An 18,202-nucleotide genomic window follows, 5' to 3' on the forward strand; every position below is an offset into this window, starting at 1 on the left:
GTTGAAGTTTTTAGAAAATTTCCCTATTTTTTTTATGATACCTTTAAATCCCGTTTGGTTTGCTGGAATGGATTTAAAAAGATTTGGATTTCAAATATATTCTAATTCCATATTTGGTTTGTTGAATTATCCGGATTTGAAATCCTACAAACATTGGATTTTGAAATCCTTAGGGGATATTCGGGATTTCATGGAATTTTGTAGAATTGTATGAAATAAGGTTTAAAACAAATATTAAAAACATTTGTTTTGTAATAATCGATTAATAAAAACGTAATTTTTTTATAAATTATTGATAAATATTTGAATCTAATTCCATTCCAATTTCTACAACCCAAACAAACCAATGATTTCAAATCCATTGCAATCTAAATTCCTCCATGAATCCAAATCACTCAAAAACAATCTTACAAATTAAACGGACCCTTAAAGTTATTGGTACTATGCATAGGAATGAGACACGATTGAGACTCGGAGATTCCCAAAAAACAGGGATCGAGTAGGGATGGGGATCCGAACCCTATTCTCATGCCTGATTATGTATGGTGCTGTAATTTTTTGGATATTACTTGATGTGTTATGATTAATGTAGGTGGACATTGACACATGATATTACTGTGGAGTTCCTTTTGGTGTTAGTTTTACATGTTGACATATGAATATTTAATAGTTAATACTCTATAAAAATAAAATTTTGAAAATGTCCAAGATGTAAACATGAAACATTTCAAATCGAATGTGATATTTTACCATATTTGATTTAAAATATCTCATATAAACGGAAAAAAGATCCCAAATCCCCATTAACGATCCCCTTTTCGATCGGGAAGGGTATGTGAAAAGAAAATCCCAGATCCCTATTTTTCAAACGGAAAAGGTATGTGAAAAGAAAATCCCAGATCCCCGTTTTCGATCGAGAAGAGGAGAGGGATGGGGATCGCGTATGCATAATCAGTACTGAAAACGTGTATTTAAGAAATTTAAGTGGTTGTTTTCCAAATGACATGTAAATGCATCAATAAACAAATTTTATTTTGATTACATGTAAAACTTGTGATGCCTATAAAACCACCACTCATCATCTTCTCTTCTCTTCTCTTCTTATCCTGAAGAATCCAAACTCAAATCGAATTGAGAACTGAAATCACCCACTTCAAATGCGCATCCTCCCGAGGCCACCGTGCCTCCCATCATCATCTCAATCAATCAGCAGACCCAACTTCCATTTCTCAATCTCAACTTATTCTGCTTCTTCTTCATGTTCATCGTCATCATCTTCCTTTACTTTCTTTAGCTTTAAACCCTTCAATAAGCGCTTTCATTTCTTGAGCCCACCTCGTTCTTCCCTCAAACAATCCAAAAAACGCCAACGGACCCTTCAAACTAATGCACCACCACCGCCGCAGAGCAGCATCAGGAGACTCTTGAACTTGAACAATAACCCTAAAGATGATGATGGCGATGGTGGTGGTGATGGTGATGATGAGAACGGGACTGCGATTAAAGGGACGATTATAGCTGGTTTGTTGCTTGTTGGTGTTGTTGGTGGGTTTGGTTCTGTTGGGTACATCTATAGAGACCAGATCAATGTTTTCTTATCTCAGTTTTCTAGCTTCATTGAAGGTATGACATTATTTGATGACTCCCAATTCAATTATATTTTTGGGATTTAGGAATTGATGAAACAGTGGATGCTATTGCAATTCCTTTGAAGTAAAGGTCAAGCTTCTTCTTGAGGGATTTAGCTAAGACTGTTTGAACTAGAAATAGGTTTAATTTTATGCATCAAATAAAAGAAACGTTGTTAAAGATATAAATCCCACTGATGTTCACTGCCTTAATGTTATAACTCATATTGGCAAATATACTTGATCTTAGCTTCTCCGGGAAGTAGGATAGATTTTAAACACTATTATAATGATCTGTTTTCAGTTGGTTTTTGTAAGATTTGACCAAGAGAAAGTGGAAGAGGAGAAACTTGTATGAGAAAAATGACTTGTTTGATTACTTGCAATTGGGTTGCAATGGTTTACAAAGAGGAAGGGTATAAATAGGCGGGGAAGTTCCGTTAGAAACCCAAAATTGATTAGGAATCCGGATATCGATCACAGTTGGCAATATGTTCCTCTACAGGATGAATATTCATCATGAATAACACATTCATGATGAATAACAAGTCCATATTCCTGATGAATATGCCACTTCTCGCGCTATGGGCGGTCCCCCCGGTTCCTAATCAATTATAGGGACCGTTATATATAGGCGCCCTTGGTACATTCATGAATAGATTGTAAGTGATGTACGTAAATATCGTTATTAAAATTTCATCCAGTAAACATAGAATCAGAAAGCATATATCTAGAAATATAAGATAATAGATACAACTTCAGCTTTCCAAAAAGGAATCTAAAGCCTTTAAGTCACTTTTTGAAACCATTCTGAGCTTGCTATAAACTAACTAGAACTGTCATTTGGAAGACATGTGGTGAACATTATTGTTACTTTTTATTGAATCAACCTTAATCGAATTATCACAAATGAAGCAATGCTGTATCTCAATATGATTGGTCCGTACCAGATAACCAACAATAAAAGAGAAAGACCTTAACCCTCTTCATGAAACAAACTCATTAAGAGCATAAGTTAATGTACTTCAACATGTTCTTGGCTGCCCCCAAGTGACTTGTTTGGCTATTGTATAGAACAAGTTATAAGGCCAAAAATAGATGAAAAATGAAATATTAGGCCTTCTGATAGTCCAATAAATAAAGCTTCCAGCAAATTTCCAATTAGCTTGAGGGTTCGCCAACTGGGATCCAACATCTTTAGAATTTGTATCAAGCGGCGAAGAACATTTGTTTAAGTCCTAACCTTGCAAGAAGCTTCTTTGTGACAAAAAATTCCCTCTACGTTTCCAACCCCCAAGCTCAGAAGATAGTTCAAATTCCCCAACTTTTTCAATTCGAACCTCACTGAAAGTTCTTCTTGAAGTTAGGTTACTTCTCATTCACGATTGTTTGTCATCGACATACAAGAGAACCACCATATTCTAATTATTATTTGCTTTTCATAAACATGCTTTCATCATGAATTGAAGCAACATAACCACAAAACTTTAGGTACTCGACGATCTTACTCATACCATGTTCTCAAGGCTTTTGCATTAAAATATGGTTTTTTAAGATGAAACATAAGATTGTGGATGCTCTATGTGAAGATCTCAATAAAAGAAAATAACTTGACATCAAGCTCCAGTAATAGCACTACTCATTGGGATGTACGTGGGTTGGGTTGGGTGGTTTGAGACATTTATAAAACCCAAGCCAATTGTGGCGGTTTGGAAAAATCTCAACCAACCCAACCCATTCAATAGTATAACCTAATCCAACTCTTGTGGGTTGGGTTTCCAGGTTAGTAGTATACATATATTTGATGAATGAAATATGATAAGTATTACTAAAAATATACTGAATGAAGTTATTACATTCATCCAAATATATATTTAAACCCTAAACCCATTTAATGGAAAAGTTGTGCTTACAACTAGGTCCAAAGGTCCGTCATAATCTTGCCTTTACTAATTACTCATGTGAAAAGCCACAAGCAACAAGAAGGAAAACATCAAGAAACTAGATAGAAAGAAACCATGCTTCATAGGCTATCTGAGGGAAGTTGCTTAGTTTATAGATTTGTCTTCATCTATGTGGATCATGATCCGAATTGGATATTGCATAAAATCATACGAAAATCAAGTCCTAGGATACCAAGGAATCCTTGGGGTAATAAAATCACATGGGATGAAAGAAACTAGCTTCACCTCCAGTTCCGGAGAGGTAGACCTTGTCCATGGTGGCTAGAGAATTGGAAGTCACATGATAAAATGTCTCGACGCCCAGTGTTGACTATAGAACTTCACGAGTTGCTTGCCATCACCAAAAATTACAAATCCTTACCAAGTGCCTGAGATTGGGTTGGAACTTTTGTTGAAGCATCATGCATGACATCCCAATGCGAGCATAGGCCACACAAACTCAATCCAATTTTCAACGTATTCCTGGCGAACTTAATGATCTGATTCATAACATAGTCCAAGAGAACTCAATAACCCGAATTCTAAAACTGTGCCCAGTCAGCTATACCAGATCAAACACTTATCACCACTTTACGGACTTGAGTCAAAAGCAATGCTTGTATTTCCAAGTGCTTGCCCGCATGCCCGTAAAGTCCATCTAGATTCCGTAAAGGTAAAAGGGTAGTTTACCTAGGGTTGGCATTGGCATATAACAAAAAGATGGACACCTAAACCCTTCTTAGAGTCAATAGTTAAATAAATATAACAAAAAGATGGACACTGAAACCCTTCTTAAAGTCAACAGTTAAATTGTATGGTAGTCTTTCAGCTCATATTACTCATACTCCAACATCTTCACTGTAAATTGGGAGCAACTCCAAAAAGTGAAGGCTTCCTAAATAACTAATGAGCTTTTAATAGCTTAACAACACTAGAAAAACAAGTGAAGTATGGTTGCCCACTGACCTAATCCAACCCTTTTTTCTTTATTGACCCTTTCTAAGCTCTTGGATCCTGCCATGTCCATCTCTAGCATTCACAATCACTCGTAATTGGTATATCTATGTAGTGGTTGGCCTTCTAGAAGCTTATTGCTTTAATGCAAAGTTTGAAGTATGTATAAATATTTACTAATATAAGGGTTGTAGATTTAACTTGGTCTAAATCACAGAACCATCAATTGCGCTTTGATATTTCTCTTAATTCTGTAATGTGCACAGGTTATGGCCCTGCTGGATATGCGCTTTTTGTTGCAGTTTATGCTGGCCTGGAAGTAAGCAACTGACTCTCTTGTGTGTATCAATGAATTTCAGTTTCGTGTTTTAAAGATGGTTTTCTTGTGTTCGATCATTCTCAGTAACAAATATCAAGCCTTGTACTAATTTACAAACCACTGATGGTTTCTTACATTTTCCTTTTATTTGTTTCCCTTTTTTTGTTTGATATTGGACATAACCGATGCAAATAAGCTTTTTCTTGGTAGGTACTTGCAATACCAGCCATTCCACTTACGATGTCAGCTGGTCTTCTATTTGGCCCTCTCACCGGCACAATCCTTGTCTCTATAAGTGGGACTGTAAGTTACTGAACAAGATGTTTACAAAACCACTGATATTGTAGACAAATAAATAACTGTGACTTTGCATCTTTTGTAGATAGCAGCAAGTGTTGCATTTCTAATCGCTAGATATTTTGCTCGTGAACGAATACTTAAAATGGTCGAAGGGAACAAGAAATTTCTTGCAATTGATAAAGCAATTGGAGAAAATGCTTTCAGAGTTGTTACACTTCTCCGGTTGAGCCCATTGCTCCCATTTTCTCTTGGAAATTACTTATATGGACTTACATCGGTCAAGTTTGTCCCATACGTCTTGGGAAGGTTAGCCTTTAAGTTAATTGTTTGTACGATTTTTGTTTCTTTTTCTATTTTCTCATATTCTATGAAAATTTCAACACTTCCCAGAATTGCAACATTTCATTATTTGGAATGTTTTCATGTTAAAATAAAAAACAGTGTACATGGATATTGTTCACCATCCTCCCATTAAATGTTATGCAGTTGGTTGGGGATGCTGCCTGGAACATGGGCGTATGTTAGTGCCGGTGCATTTGGTCGAGCAATCATTGTGAGTTTATTCTTTCTTTTCCAATTCTAAATTCTACCTTAAAATGAGAACAGTTTCTTTTATATTTAAAATGGAAAACCAAATTGATATTTGTTTGCAGCAAGAAGAATCAAATGTGGGTTTAGCAGGTGGGAGTAATCAGTTGGTGACTCTGGGTGTGGGATTACTAGCAACAGCCCTGGCTGCAACATACGTCACACGGTTAGCCAAGGTTAGACATTTGCATGACGACCTCATGATTTTTGATTTATTATTGTCTTCAATTCACAAAAACCATGGATGGGTGATTGCAGGATGCCATGGAAGACATTGAATAAGACCATATTAGTCTGTTGGATAATCAATCTAAGAGTTTCAATGGCTATGGCTATCACCATTAGTTTCGGCTCTATGTAAATTCGAAACGACCACTTGTTGAAGCAAATGTAAATTCAAGCACAAACCCTTTTTAAGCATTTCTTAAGATGTGGTTTAAAAATAGTAATATTTGTATCAGATTTTGCAGTTGAAAGAAGGAAGTTATACCTGTTTTTCTGTAATGGGTTGTTGAATATTAGCTTTCTTCTCCATCAGCTATCATCGTCAACGTTGGCAATCATACTCCAGCGAGACACTATCTTGTATCAGGTCGAAGTTAGCAAGAATCATTTGTTTTGATATAATTATTGGATTCTTTGGATGTGTTCTCTGAGGAAGATGCAGAACAATTTTTGAAGTCGTAAGTCTGATCCTTTGAATCAGAGTTAGCTTTCATAGACTCAGATATCTGATTACAAAGCCCAAAACTGATTGGGAAGGTCAGAGTTAAAACTTATATTTTCATACTCTATCTGATTCTTAGAATTGTAGTTACATTTTGGGGTCATTTACCAAATACTTACCCGACTGGTAAAATTAAACTATCATTTACTTAACGAGATAGATTTTAGTTCACCAAAACGGTATCGTATGCATCAATTTACCTGGTAAGCGCTTCCCATGGTAAGAGTCCGCGCTCACTTACCGGGTAAGACTCTTGGTCCTTATCTCGCTCTTACCCGGTAAGATTCTTGGTCCTCACCGTATTCATCCGGTAAGGTAATATGACTTGGTAAGCACTTACCCGGGTAAGCGTTTGGTAAACGACCCCTTGGTCGAGTAAGATATCTGATTATACTGTTCAAAACTTTGAGTAGGAGGATTAAAGTTAGAGCATGTGTTTTCCTTTTGAATCAGATTTGTGAACTATATAGGCTTAGACTTGGACAAAATCTCTTTTTTCCTGCTAGGAAACCTTTCAACTACATTTTCATTCATAATATTTGTATTTAAGCATTTAGCCTTGGTATCTTCAACATTCATCTTTGAAAAGTTATAAAGATTAGTTATACAAGCTTTCTTTAACACAATCTGTTCGGTTATACCAAGACCAAGCTTTAGGATTGTAAAATCTAGTGTCTTTGTAGGCAAATTTAAGGTATGTTCCGTCTGTTCTCTTTTAAAATTCAAATCCTCGAGCTGTTTGATCTTCCTGTAGAGATCAATTCTTTCTTTGGACATTTTAAGCCTAAAATCTTTGTCATCATCTCCAACTTTGACAGAATCTTTTTCGAGTTATGATATCTTGGCTTGAAATCTTGCTTAAGATTCAAGAGAATGATTTACCTGTGAAGATTTAGAATTAGTTGCTTTAGATGCAGCTTGATCAGACTTGGAATTTGTTGTGGAACCAGACTTAACCACTAAGCCCATTAGACAAAATTGTACTTCATCTTCATCTGAAGAAAGAAAAGACTCATCAATCAAGTTTTGTTGTTCAACCATCAGACTCTCTCTTTGTTTCTTGAATAATATTCTAAATTTTTTACCTTTTTTGCTCATAATGGCCAGGTTTGCTACAATTGTAGCACTTAGAGACTTCAACCTCATCTTTCTTTATTGGAGTTGCTCTTCTTGTACAAATGGCCCTGTATGAATTAACAGTTTTTGATCCTTCTAACCCTGTTCTTGATCCAATGTGGAGACAGGGTCTCGTTTAGAAATAACCAATTCATGGGGCGGTTGGAGTAGGTTTTACAAAACCTCAAAAGGCTTTGGTAACTGATGCCAAATTTTCAGCTACTTTCTTTAATTCAACATCAGAGTCATTGTGTTCAGAGTCAGAGCTGGTGAAGTTTGATAACCTTCGAAGTACATCTTGAGATTTAAGCACTAGTTTTGTGCTTCTTTTCAGAAACAAGTGCTAGTGATTGATTTAGTGACAACCTTCTTCTCAAGCTATTCTTTCTTTAACTTTGTCTTTGTGATGATTCAGAATACTAAAAAATTATCATGGATTGTTCAAATTATTGGTAATCTAAAGACTCTGAAAAGTTGTCCCTAAAATCTCTTATATTATTTTCATTGTTAGTTTTATGAACTTGATTTCTTCGTAGATCAGTTAATATATCATTAAATCTTTTATATGAATTCCGACTCTTTTGCTTTAAATGCTTCATATGCTACAATGCAAGTCTGCATAGCCTTAACGCTTCCTTGCATCTGTGCTTCAACTTCGTCCCACATTTCTTTTGCAGACTTTAAACCGTCAACCCTAATATAAATATTTCGTCTCCAAGGGCCATAGTCATATTAATAAAACCTTCATATGGCCCATAAGTGATAGATCTCATAAATTCCTCATGTTGTCGAGAAATTGAACCATTCTGATTCTCCATTGATGATAATCCCCATTAAAGAGTAGTACCTCCCTGCCTTCCTTCCTAGTGCTTGCGAGATGGACTCTTTCATCGGAGTGCATCGACCTGGTACAAAATGGCCATCTTACTGAATCCGAAAGGGGTTTTGTCTTGGATCTGATGCTAACAACTTACTTTGATGTCTTTAGATCTTGAATGTAATCGATCGGATTTTGGCAAAGGTCAAGTAATTTGATCAAGATTGATCAAAGAAGGATCGCTAAACCTTCAGCAACTTTTGATCAAGATAGAACAAGAATAAACCATAATTTCTTCCAAAAATTCAATCGTTGGCTCTGATACCAATTGTAACTTCCAGTGTAAGTTATTATATGTCCACGACATGTGTCACACAAGAATTCTGCCAAACAATATGTAAACCTAAGGTAGCACAACAAGAATACATTTGTCTCAATTTGAAACACGATCAGGTCCATTTCTGATATTTTTTGGACCCTGGGCGATTTGTGAATTTTGGGCCCTCTATATGTACAAAAAAATCTTAAATAAATGTTTTTAATCATTAAAAAAACAAACTTTCATACAATAATACTAATAATTCATACAAAACAACTTCTTCGAGTATTTCGGATACAAAATCATCAATAATAGCATCTAATTCATACAAAACAACTTATTCAGAGTATTTTTGGATGCAAAATCATCAATAATAACATCTAAATCAATATTATCAAGCATGTCTTTTTCAATGCACAATATTGCTAATCCATTCAATCTTTCTAGTGACATTGATGACCTCAAGTACGTCTTCAATAACTTCAATTTTGAAAAACTCCTTTCCGCAGATGCTACGGTCACAGGTATTGTCAACATAATTCGATAAGCAACCGAAACATTAGGGTAACAATCTACAGCTTTGATAAACTCAAGAATTTCAACTGCTGTCATTGATTTATTTGGCAAAGTCACCTGCAACACCTTTAATTCAGAATAAAGATCATTTACATCCACATCCGCCACGGTATTATGATAAAAGGTATCACCAAAATGAACACAAGATCTCATCAATTCATTTTCATCCAATGATTTTAGTTTATCAGAATCGAATAAGAATGCAAAAATACTTTCAAATTTCTTTAATTGTTCAAATCTATTATTCAATGAATAAATTACCATGTCCACAATGGTTAGAAAATAATTAATTCTAAAAGCCTCCTCTTTCAATGCTTGCATTTCTTCTTCACTGTTATTTTCATCAAATTGTTTTTTCCTAATAATACGACGTTTAATTAAAAATGTAGGATCTATATTCATTTCACATGCTATTGTTTTAGCAGTATCCAACTATCCATACTTGATGCAAACCTTTCATTCTTATACTTTTCAAAATACTTCACTACACCATAGATTTTAATTACAACCTTTTACTAACCATGTTTATTGCAAATAAAACATCATACCAAATAATCATACCAAGAAAAAACTCAAAATTTTCAATTGCACTTACCAAACTTTCCGCTTCACTTTTCGTCTTGGCATCATCACATGATTTGCATAATTCAAGCAAAGCCGATCTTGTTTGAGGAGTTTGAAATCTAATTGCCTTGACACTTTTTATTCTACTTTCCCAACATGTGTTGCACAAAGATTTTATAGTTAAGTTTGACACATTATCAAGTAACACTTTCCACCTTTTTGTAGAACTAGAAAATAATGTGTATATGCATTGAATAATTCCAAAAACTGAACAACTTTAACACAAGAATGAGCCATATAACTAAGAGTAAGATTAAGGCTATGACAAACACATGTCATATATAACACTTTTGGATTTACTTCAAGTAATCGATTTTGTACCTCTTGGTGTTTTCCTTCATGTTAGAACCATTATCATAACCTTGACCCCTCACATCATCAACACTAAGATCGAGAGATTTAAGTACATATAATAATTCATTGAACAACCCAAAACCAGACGTATCATCAACCTTTAAAAACTTTATAAAATACTCCTCTATTTTTATTTTATCACCGGACATATTCACACATCGTATGATTAAACTCATTTGCTCTTGATGGCTCACATCTGGTGTACAATCAAAAATTACAGAAAAATATTTAGCATCTCTAATAATTTTCATGATAGAACTTTTAACATTATGAGCAAAAAAAAAAAAATTATTTTGAATTCTAGGGCCAGGATAATGATAATGAATTTCATGATTTTGAAAGCGTCTAATATGATCTAGAATTATCACATCAAATTCTCCAATCATTTCAATTAACCCCAAAAATTTCCATTGCTACATTGATACAACTTCTCATTTGAATATCTAAAAGGCAAAGAATACTTAGAAAGACACTTCACAACGACAATTATTCTTACTAAAACTTGCCTCCAACATTCTTTCTCTTTTACAATATCTTGTTGCAAGTCTTTATCGATTATTTGGTTTGTGTTCAGTTTTACTTTTAGTTCATTCCAAGATAACATGTTATTCATATGTTCAATACTATTTTCATGTTCTTTAACTCTCTCACCAAGATGCTTCCAATCTCTAAATTCTTCGTTAGCTATTGCATTTCTATAATTCTTAGACTTGAACAACTTACAAAAAAAAAAAAAAAATACACTTTATCCTCATATTTTGAATAAAGTAACCATTTTCGATCACTAGTTTCACCATTACTTAACTTTATACCATAATAAGCATATGAAAAAAATGTCTAGACATGTTATCTAAAGGAAACACGATACCCAATTCTCTAATAGGTTCTTTTTCAACTAGGATGTCTCTTGATTTAGTATCAAGATTATCCCAATTTCTTGGATTCACAAATATCAAAAAACGGAATTTGATTGTTCATCAATGGATAATTTTTCAGTATTATTGGGGACCTCATGTTCACTCACACCATCAATCATTTCATTATCTTCACTCATATTTGGATGTTCAACATCTTATTCATCAATGTCATCTAACTCTAGATTAGAAGAACCTACAGTCTTTACAAACTTTTTCATGACTCCTTTTTGTGATTGTTTCAATTGTTCAACTTTCTTTTTTTCCTTTTCTCACTTCCAGACAAGTATTTATACTTTTTAGGCAACATGATCAATATTTAACACTCACAACAATTCGACAAAATCAATATAAAGATGAACAGAGGCACCTGAGTGGCTGAATGGTTGAATCTGAGTTTGGATTATGGAATACCGAAGAATGAAGAAGTCAACTTCTTTTTTAATAAATTGTAGTCGGCCATTTAAAAAAGTTGAAACATAATTAGTAAGCAAATAAGTCAATCATGTATTACATTATTATGTATATAAATTACACCAAATTTGCTAAATACCAATTGGAAAAACACATGGAAATAATAACTGTTATCCCTATGTGATTCTTGATCTTTTGCTAGTTAATAATATGGTTGAATTGATACACTAAAGGTTGTATGACTTCACACAGACATGCCACATTGCAGAAAATATCAAAATATGAAAAAGATTGTTCACATCAATGTCTAAGCGTTCTATAATTCTGTGTATTATGATTAACATATATTTATATCTGCATAAGTGCAAAAAAATAGATTTTTGACATGGCCCTGTATTATGGGATAATTGGCATTATGACTTGTTCTAAATTCCCCTCTAGAGTTTCAAGAAAGGCAGACTGCACTCACTTTAGAACTTCCATGGGTTCTTGATTCATTGGTTCACTTATATCTTCCCTAAACAGTGATCTAACTAATGCCTAACTTTAAACGTTATCGGCAAAACTGTTGAACAAAATGTTCAATGTTCGAATATCTATGGTGATAAATACGAATCTTATCATGACAAATAAAAATAAGTTGTACACATAAATAGAAAATAGATACCTTTTTGTTGCTGCCATACACCCACCGAGTGAATGATGATGAACTTGAACAACAATTGAAATAAATCTTGAACTCGAAATTAGAACATAACCGTGAGAATTGAGAAACAGTGAACCCAAAATCATAACAATTAACACATTACACATATAAACTAGAATTGAGATTTGAGAAACATGAACAGATGAACTGAAAGTGAAACTGTGAAGGTTTGAGTTTAACTTGTTCGAATTTTGAAATTAACCTTAAGTCGACGGTGACGCATTGGAAACTTCATCCTAAAATCGCCAGTTGAGCCGCTTGCCGAGTTACCATTGGATTGTTGGAATCAAATCGCATGTAGATGAATCGTCGGCTCGTCGCTCATTGACTCTTGCTCTCGTCGCTCTCGCTCAAGAAGTCTGCCGATCTAGAAGACTAGAATGGATCTGGAGGATAGAATGGATTGATGGATTGTTGAAGAGTTGGACTTGGGCCTCTATGTCTTTTATTAAATTTGGGCCTCTTTATTTTGTAAAATTTGGGCTTCAACTTAATCATTTCATATTGGTTTTTCTAAACCTAATAATATTAAAAAAAAATTGTGCCCCTAAACTTTTTGGGTGCTGGGCAGGTGCCTGCCCTCCCTCAAGGACGACCCTGAACCCGATTTAAATAATGTTGATTGATGAAATAATTATTTATGGAGGATAATTATGAAAATATGCTTTAAAGTGTAATTATGATAATTACAAGGTATTATATAAATGTATATAATTTATGATAATTACATGGTATTATTTATAAAGTCGGGTTCATACGAGAATGATATGTATTTAAAAAAAATAAAATAAGAGAATGAATATGGACCATACATTTCATAAATAATACCTTAAATAATTAATTCCAAAAATAAGTAAACTAAGACATAAAAATAATTTAGTTATATATAAGTTATTTAAGGCATTTATTACCATATTTATGATTTTATATTTATTACTTTTAGGATAAGCATATTTAATTTTCATTTAAAAGAATTTATTTTTTATTTAAAGTAATATTTAAAAAGATACAATTTTCGACAAAATTACATGTGATTCAGAATTACTTAATTTTTTTTCAAAATGTTTTCCTAATCATATGTGATTTAAGGCTTGAAAAGCAATGATTCAAGTTAAACATTAAAAAAAGAAAAATAATGAAAACATAATCACATATGATTATGTAGCAAAACACATTTAAAATGTATAAGATTACATGTAATTCAAAACGTCATTTATAATTACATATATCACATGTAATGTTGTAGATAATCAATATCACATATGATACATTGACGAAAATTAAATATTCTTTTTTGGAAAAAAATTTCGATCAATTGTGGATATCATATATGATTTTTGCGAAAATTATAAAAGATTCTTAAATAAACTACTTCAATAAAAATAAATATTTTAAATGAAAAACTAAATCACACTTTTTTTAAATGTTGTAAGAAATAAAAAATTAATCATGCTTAAATCACAAAAACTATAAAAATCCATGAATAAGTACTTAATTAAATGTATTAAATGATCTTTATAAAAATAAATGAATTTCCATATATAATCTGTATACAACAAATGACATACATGCCATTTTAGACGATTTTTTAGAAAGTTTTATTTAAGGCATTATTCAAATAAATAATTGATCTAGAATTATTCTCTTATTTTCTTAAATACGTACCATTCTCGTATTAACTTCCCTCGTTATCTATAAATGTATATAATTATATTAAAGTTTAAAATAATTATATAAATGTTAAGATAATTACAAATCCTTATTTTGAATTATAGTTTATCTATTATTCAGATCATATAAATAATGTGATAGACTAAATCAATTTTAAGTGATTGAATTCTTTTTTTTTCTTTTTTTTATTAACCTTGATATCCAACCCACTATGCGAGCCGACTAATCCCAGGACGACCACCTGCTTTGCAGATAGCCCGGAGTCACCGCATTTGAACCTCCGTGGCCACAAGAGGACTTTATTCCTCCTTGGATTTGAACCTGGGACCTCCTGGTACTTTTGACCTTTGGACCAAGCTCAAACCAATCAGGCACCACCCTTGTGGTTAGCGATTGAATGCTTTTAGTATTAGCTATTCGAGAAAATACAGACAAAAAAACATTTTCTTTTATGTAATACACATATAGATTTAAGCTATGTTTGAGAAACTAGCTAATAAACTAGCTGGTGACAAATAAAATAGTTGGTGGCTGATAAGGAAGTTGGTAGCTGATAAACTTGTTAGACCCCATCTTGTAAAAGTGTAAGTAAGAAGTCTCTTACTCTAGTTTGTAAGACTTAGTCTTTTGAAGCAGTCTGGACCAAGAGCTCTAATGCAGAAGACATCAAGAGACAGAGCTCTTACTCAAGAGCAAAGCGTCTCATATAGAGCTCGCGCTCTATTCCATGGAAGATCAAGCCTTAAGAGCCAAAAAGATTAAGTGCTTGATGCAGAGCTTCACTCCAGATACAGAACCTCTGCATAATACATGCAAAGTCTCTGAGTCTCCTACTCCTATGGAATGCGCGCACAGTTCAGACTTTCCCGCAAGACTCCTAATAAATTGTAGAAGGCTTGACTCAGTCCGCTCCACTTTCCAAGGAACGTGAACGATAAGAACGCAGAACAAGAACTCAGAGTTTTAAGCCAAGATTCTAGGAGATTCTGTTTAGCTTAGTCGTATATAAGGAGGCATCCTCCTCAGGTCAAGTTACCTGAAAGTGCCGAATTAGACTATAGCAATATCTTGTGAGAATACAAATTAGATTGAGAGTGTAACTGCTTATTCTTTCGATCTAATAAAAGCTTCCGACTTATTCAAGTTGTTCTTGCATTCATATTTGATCTTGAATAATCGTTAAACCTTTGCAGCAACATAGTTTTATTTCACTCATACTCATTTTATTTGTGCTTTATGAAATTAAGAGCAATGGTTTCCAACAATTGGTATCAGAGCCTGCTAATCAAATCTATTGATTAGTCAATCGATATCCAAAAGGATACTTCTCTTAATTTGGTTATTTGTTTTTAAAAACGTATTTCATTCCGATTTTTGATCAATTCTATTTTAAAAACGTTTGCTTTTCGTATTCTCAAAATTTGTCAAAAAACTCAACAATTCTCACTTTCTTGTCAAACTCTTTTCAAATCTTTCTAAGAAATGTCTAATAATCGTGGAACTCGATGTACAGTGCCAGTTCCCTCACAAAACCTCCTATTCTCATTCGGGAAGAATATCCCCAATGGAAGATTAGGATGATCAATTTTTATGAAGGTCTCGACCTTGAATTGTATGAATCTATTTTAAATGGTCCTTTTGTACCTATAACTCTTATCCCTAGAAATCCTGCTGCTGGTGACACGGTCGAAGTACCCGCCAGACGAGTTTCCAAGCTCCGCATAAATTGGGACGATGAAGACAAAAGAAGGGTGGAGATTGATCAAAAAGCCAAGAGGCTTTTAATCATGGCTCTTCCCAACAAGATTTTTCAATTTCTTGATGCCTGTGATTTTTCCAAAGATCTATGGGATCAATTGGCAAACCAGCTTGAAGGGGGGATAAAGATGAAGAAGAACAGACGTGCTCAATGTCTAAACGAGTACAACAGTTTCCAAGCTCTCCCAGATAAGTCTCTCGAGCAAACTTATCACCGTTTCAACACCCCAATCAACAAATGTAGGAAGTGCGATGTGATCAAGACACAAGAGGAAAACAACATGCTTTTCTTGAAGAGGTTGAATGCTGAATGGGGGAACTTGTCCATGTCCCTCCAAGCGAATCAAGACCTGGAACAGTGGAGTCTTCATGATGTGTATGGCACCTTGCAAGCGTAGGAGTAAGAGGTACAGAAGGCCAAGGTCGCTCTGGGTGGACCTCTGGCTCTGGTCTCTGACTCCAAAGAGACTGGGTCCAGTCAACCACTCAGAGAATGGAGATCGAATGAGGATAGAAGAAGAGGGAAGAAGGCTCTTGTTGTAGAGAGCGACGATGAAGACATAGCTTCAAGCTCTGAGGATGATGACATAAGTGCGTTTGCACATTCCTTGGCTCTAATTAGCAAGGAATTTCAAAGGAATTCTGAAAAGAAGATATTCGACAAGAGAGGAAGTCGAGTGACAAGGGAAGAAGCAGAGGATTCGAAGGAAGGAACCCTTCTTCTTTACAAAACAAGAAGGAGGAAGAACAATCAGATCAGAAGAAGCATGCTGTAAGATGCTTCTTATGTGGTAAAATAGGCCACTACTCCAAGGAGTGCAAAGGCCTTTTGGTGAAAGATGAACTGTACTACAAGAATAAGTACAAGTACAATCGATCCCAGAGTAGCCTCATGGCCGAGCAAGAAAACTGGGTCTCTAACTCCACGTCTGAAGAAGAAGATCAAAGCTCACTTATGTGGCATGGCTGATAATGATGCAGAAGAGTCTGGATCTGGCTACTCTCAGGTATGTTCTAACTCTGGTTATTCTCATTCCGATCTAGAAGAAAGTATCTCTGCTTTAACCCATGATTTTCTAAATCTACAGCAAAAACTCTCTGTTGAAAAGTCAAAAAGAAAATCTTTAGAAAAAGAAAAATCGTTCTTTGAACGAGAAACATAGTTGTTATCTGTAGAAAAACAAGAGCTTTCAGTGGAAAAAGAAAAACTTTTAGAAATAAAATGTTCCACTGAAAATAATCTTAAATCAGAGTGCTTTGAACTAAAAGTGGCCATACGTAAAAGGATAAAGAAATTTTAGAGAAAGAGCGTGATAGGTTAAATTCTGAAGCCTTGAAAAATTATTTTCAAAAGGAAAGGGAATTCCTACACTAGAGCTTGCAAAGAAAATAACTCTTGATTAAAAAGTATCAAGATGCTCACCAGGTGTATGAAAAGATAATTTCTCAACAGGATAGAGCATGGATAGGTTATACAGAGCTAAACCTCACCTAGAAGAAAAAAATCTACTATTCAGTCTGTGTTTAGGTTAGGGGTAGAGCAAAAACCTGATTTTCTAGCTTTACCTAAAAACTCACCTTTTAAAAGATGTAAACTTGAAAATGGGGCTAGAACTCAAAAACTGAAATTTGAAAATATTTCTTACTCAAAAGGTATGCAACCAGTTGATTTAAAAAGCATACAGAAGACAGAAGGAATTTTTTGTTTTGGCTCTCATAATCCTGAACATCTTAAAACAAATGGTGATGAAGTTAAACCCGAACCAGATGAAACCAGGAGTTCATCGAAAGATGATTTTGTTAAAACTATGGATCCAAAATTAATATGATTTCACAGAGACGGTGAGACAAGTCTTGAAGCATCATCTGCTTGAGACCTTGAATTATCCCTCTGTAGGTCATGCAGATAATTTTGAGAGTAATTCCTCAGATACTTTTAGAAGTTTCTCATCAATGCCACATAAGTATGAAGGCACTAGTGCATGTTCACGAGAATCTCAAACTCTCAATGATACCTCTGCAACTGAAAGTCCACACAAGGATTTTCTTGACTCTGACTCCGAATCAAAGGTGGACTCGAGTGAAGAGCAAGTTGAGACAGAGATAGTGGCGCCAGGACCAGAGGTTGTTAAACTTCCAAGTGGGATATCGAATAAATTTGTTTCAGCAATGGAGCAGAGAAAAAATATTCCCATAAGTCCTGATTTCGTGGACATGTGCTTAAGAGCTAAATCTTCTCTAGAGCTTGAGAAGGAGAACAAGGCTAAGAAACCTAAACTTGTTACCTCTGCATCAAAAAAGTTTCTAAACCTAACTCTTTAAAACCTATAAAGTTCACTCCGGAATAGAAAGAAAAATCCTCTGTTAATTCTGTATTAAATTCCTCTGTTTTAGAGAGGCCTCTTGTTATATCCCAGATCTGACAATAGAACAATTTTAAGAAGGAAATCAAGAGAAATTTGTAGAAGAAGAAG

The 18,202-nt window shown here is 34.3% G+C and overlaps 1 protein-coding gene across 3 annotated transcripts; it reads left to right on the forward strand.

Moving 5' to 3' along the window:
* The first annotated feature begins 1,102 nt into the window (after window positions 1-1,102).
* Window positions 1,103-7,649, forward strand: LOC112501634 (TVP38/TMEM64 family membrane protein slr0305). 3 transcript variants are annotated; one of them, XR_003067537.1, is made up of 9 exons: window positions 1,103-1,623; window positions 4,792-4,844; window positions 5,055-5,147; window positions 5,227-5,450; window positions 5,631-5,697; window positions 5,798-5,908; window positions 5,991-6,122; window positions 6,194-6,494; window positions 7,567-7,649. XR_003067537.1 is itself a non-coding variant. In XM_025105321.1 (7 exons), exons 1-7 carry the CDS (start codon window positions 1,158-1,160, stop codon window positions 6,012-6,014), a joined length of 1,038 nt encoding a protein of 345 aa, XP_024961089.1. In that variant the 5' UTR covers window positions 1,103-1,157; the 3' UTR covers window positions 6,015-6,236. The 3 variants fall into 3 exon arrangements, 1 of the variants encoding a protein (XP_024961089.1); XR_003067538.1 differs by having other exon boundaries at window positions 6,203-6,494; window positions 7,567-7,648; XM_025105321.1 differs by lacking the exon at window positions 7,567-7,649 and having other exon boundaries at window positions 5,991-6,236.
* The last annotated feature ends 10,553 nt before the right edge of the window (window positions 7,650-18,202 follow it).

The sequence above is a fragment of the Cynara cardunculus genome, unplaced genomic scaffold, assembly GCF_001531365.2.
Source record: "Cynara cardunculus var. scolymus isolate 2C unplaced genomic scaffold, CcrdV1 Un_Scaffold_362, whole genome shotgun sequence".
Taxonomy (NCBI): domain Eukaryota; kingdom Viridiplantae; phylum Streptophyta; class Magnoliopsida; order Asterales; family Asteraceae; genus Cynara; species Cynara cardunculus.

Coding starts and splice junctions, on each gene's coding strand:
- LOC112501634 (XM_025105321.1), top strand. CDS start 1,158: ATGCGCATCCTCCCGAGGCCACCGTGCCTCCCATCATCATCTCAATCA. Junction 5,148..5,226: donor TTGTCTCTATAAGTGGGACT/GTAAGTTACTGA, acceptor CATCTTTTGTAG/ATAGCAGCAAGTGTTGCATT. Junction 5,698..5,797: donor CATTTGGTCGAGCAATCATT/GTGAGTTTATTC, acceptor ATTTGTTTGCAG/CAAGAAGAATCAAATGTGGG.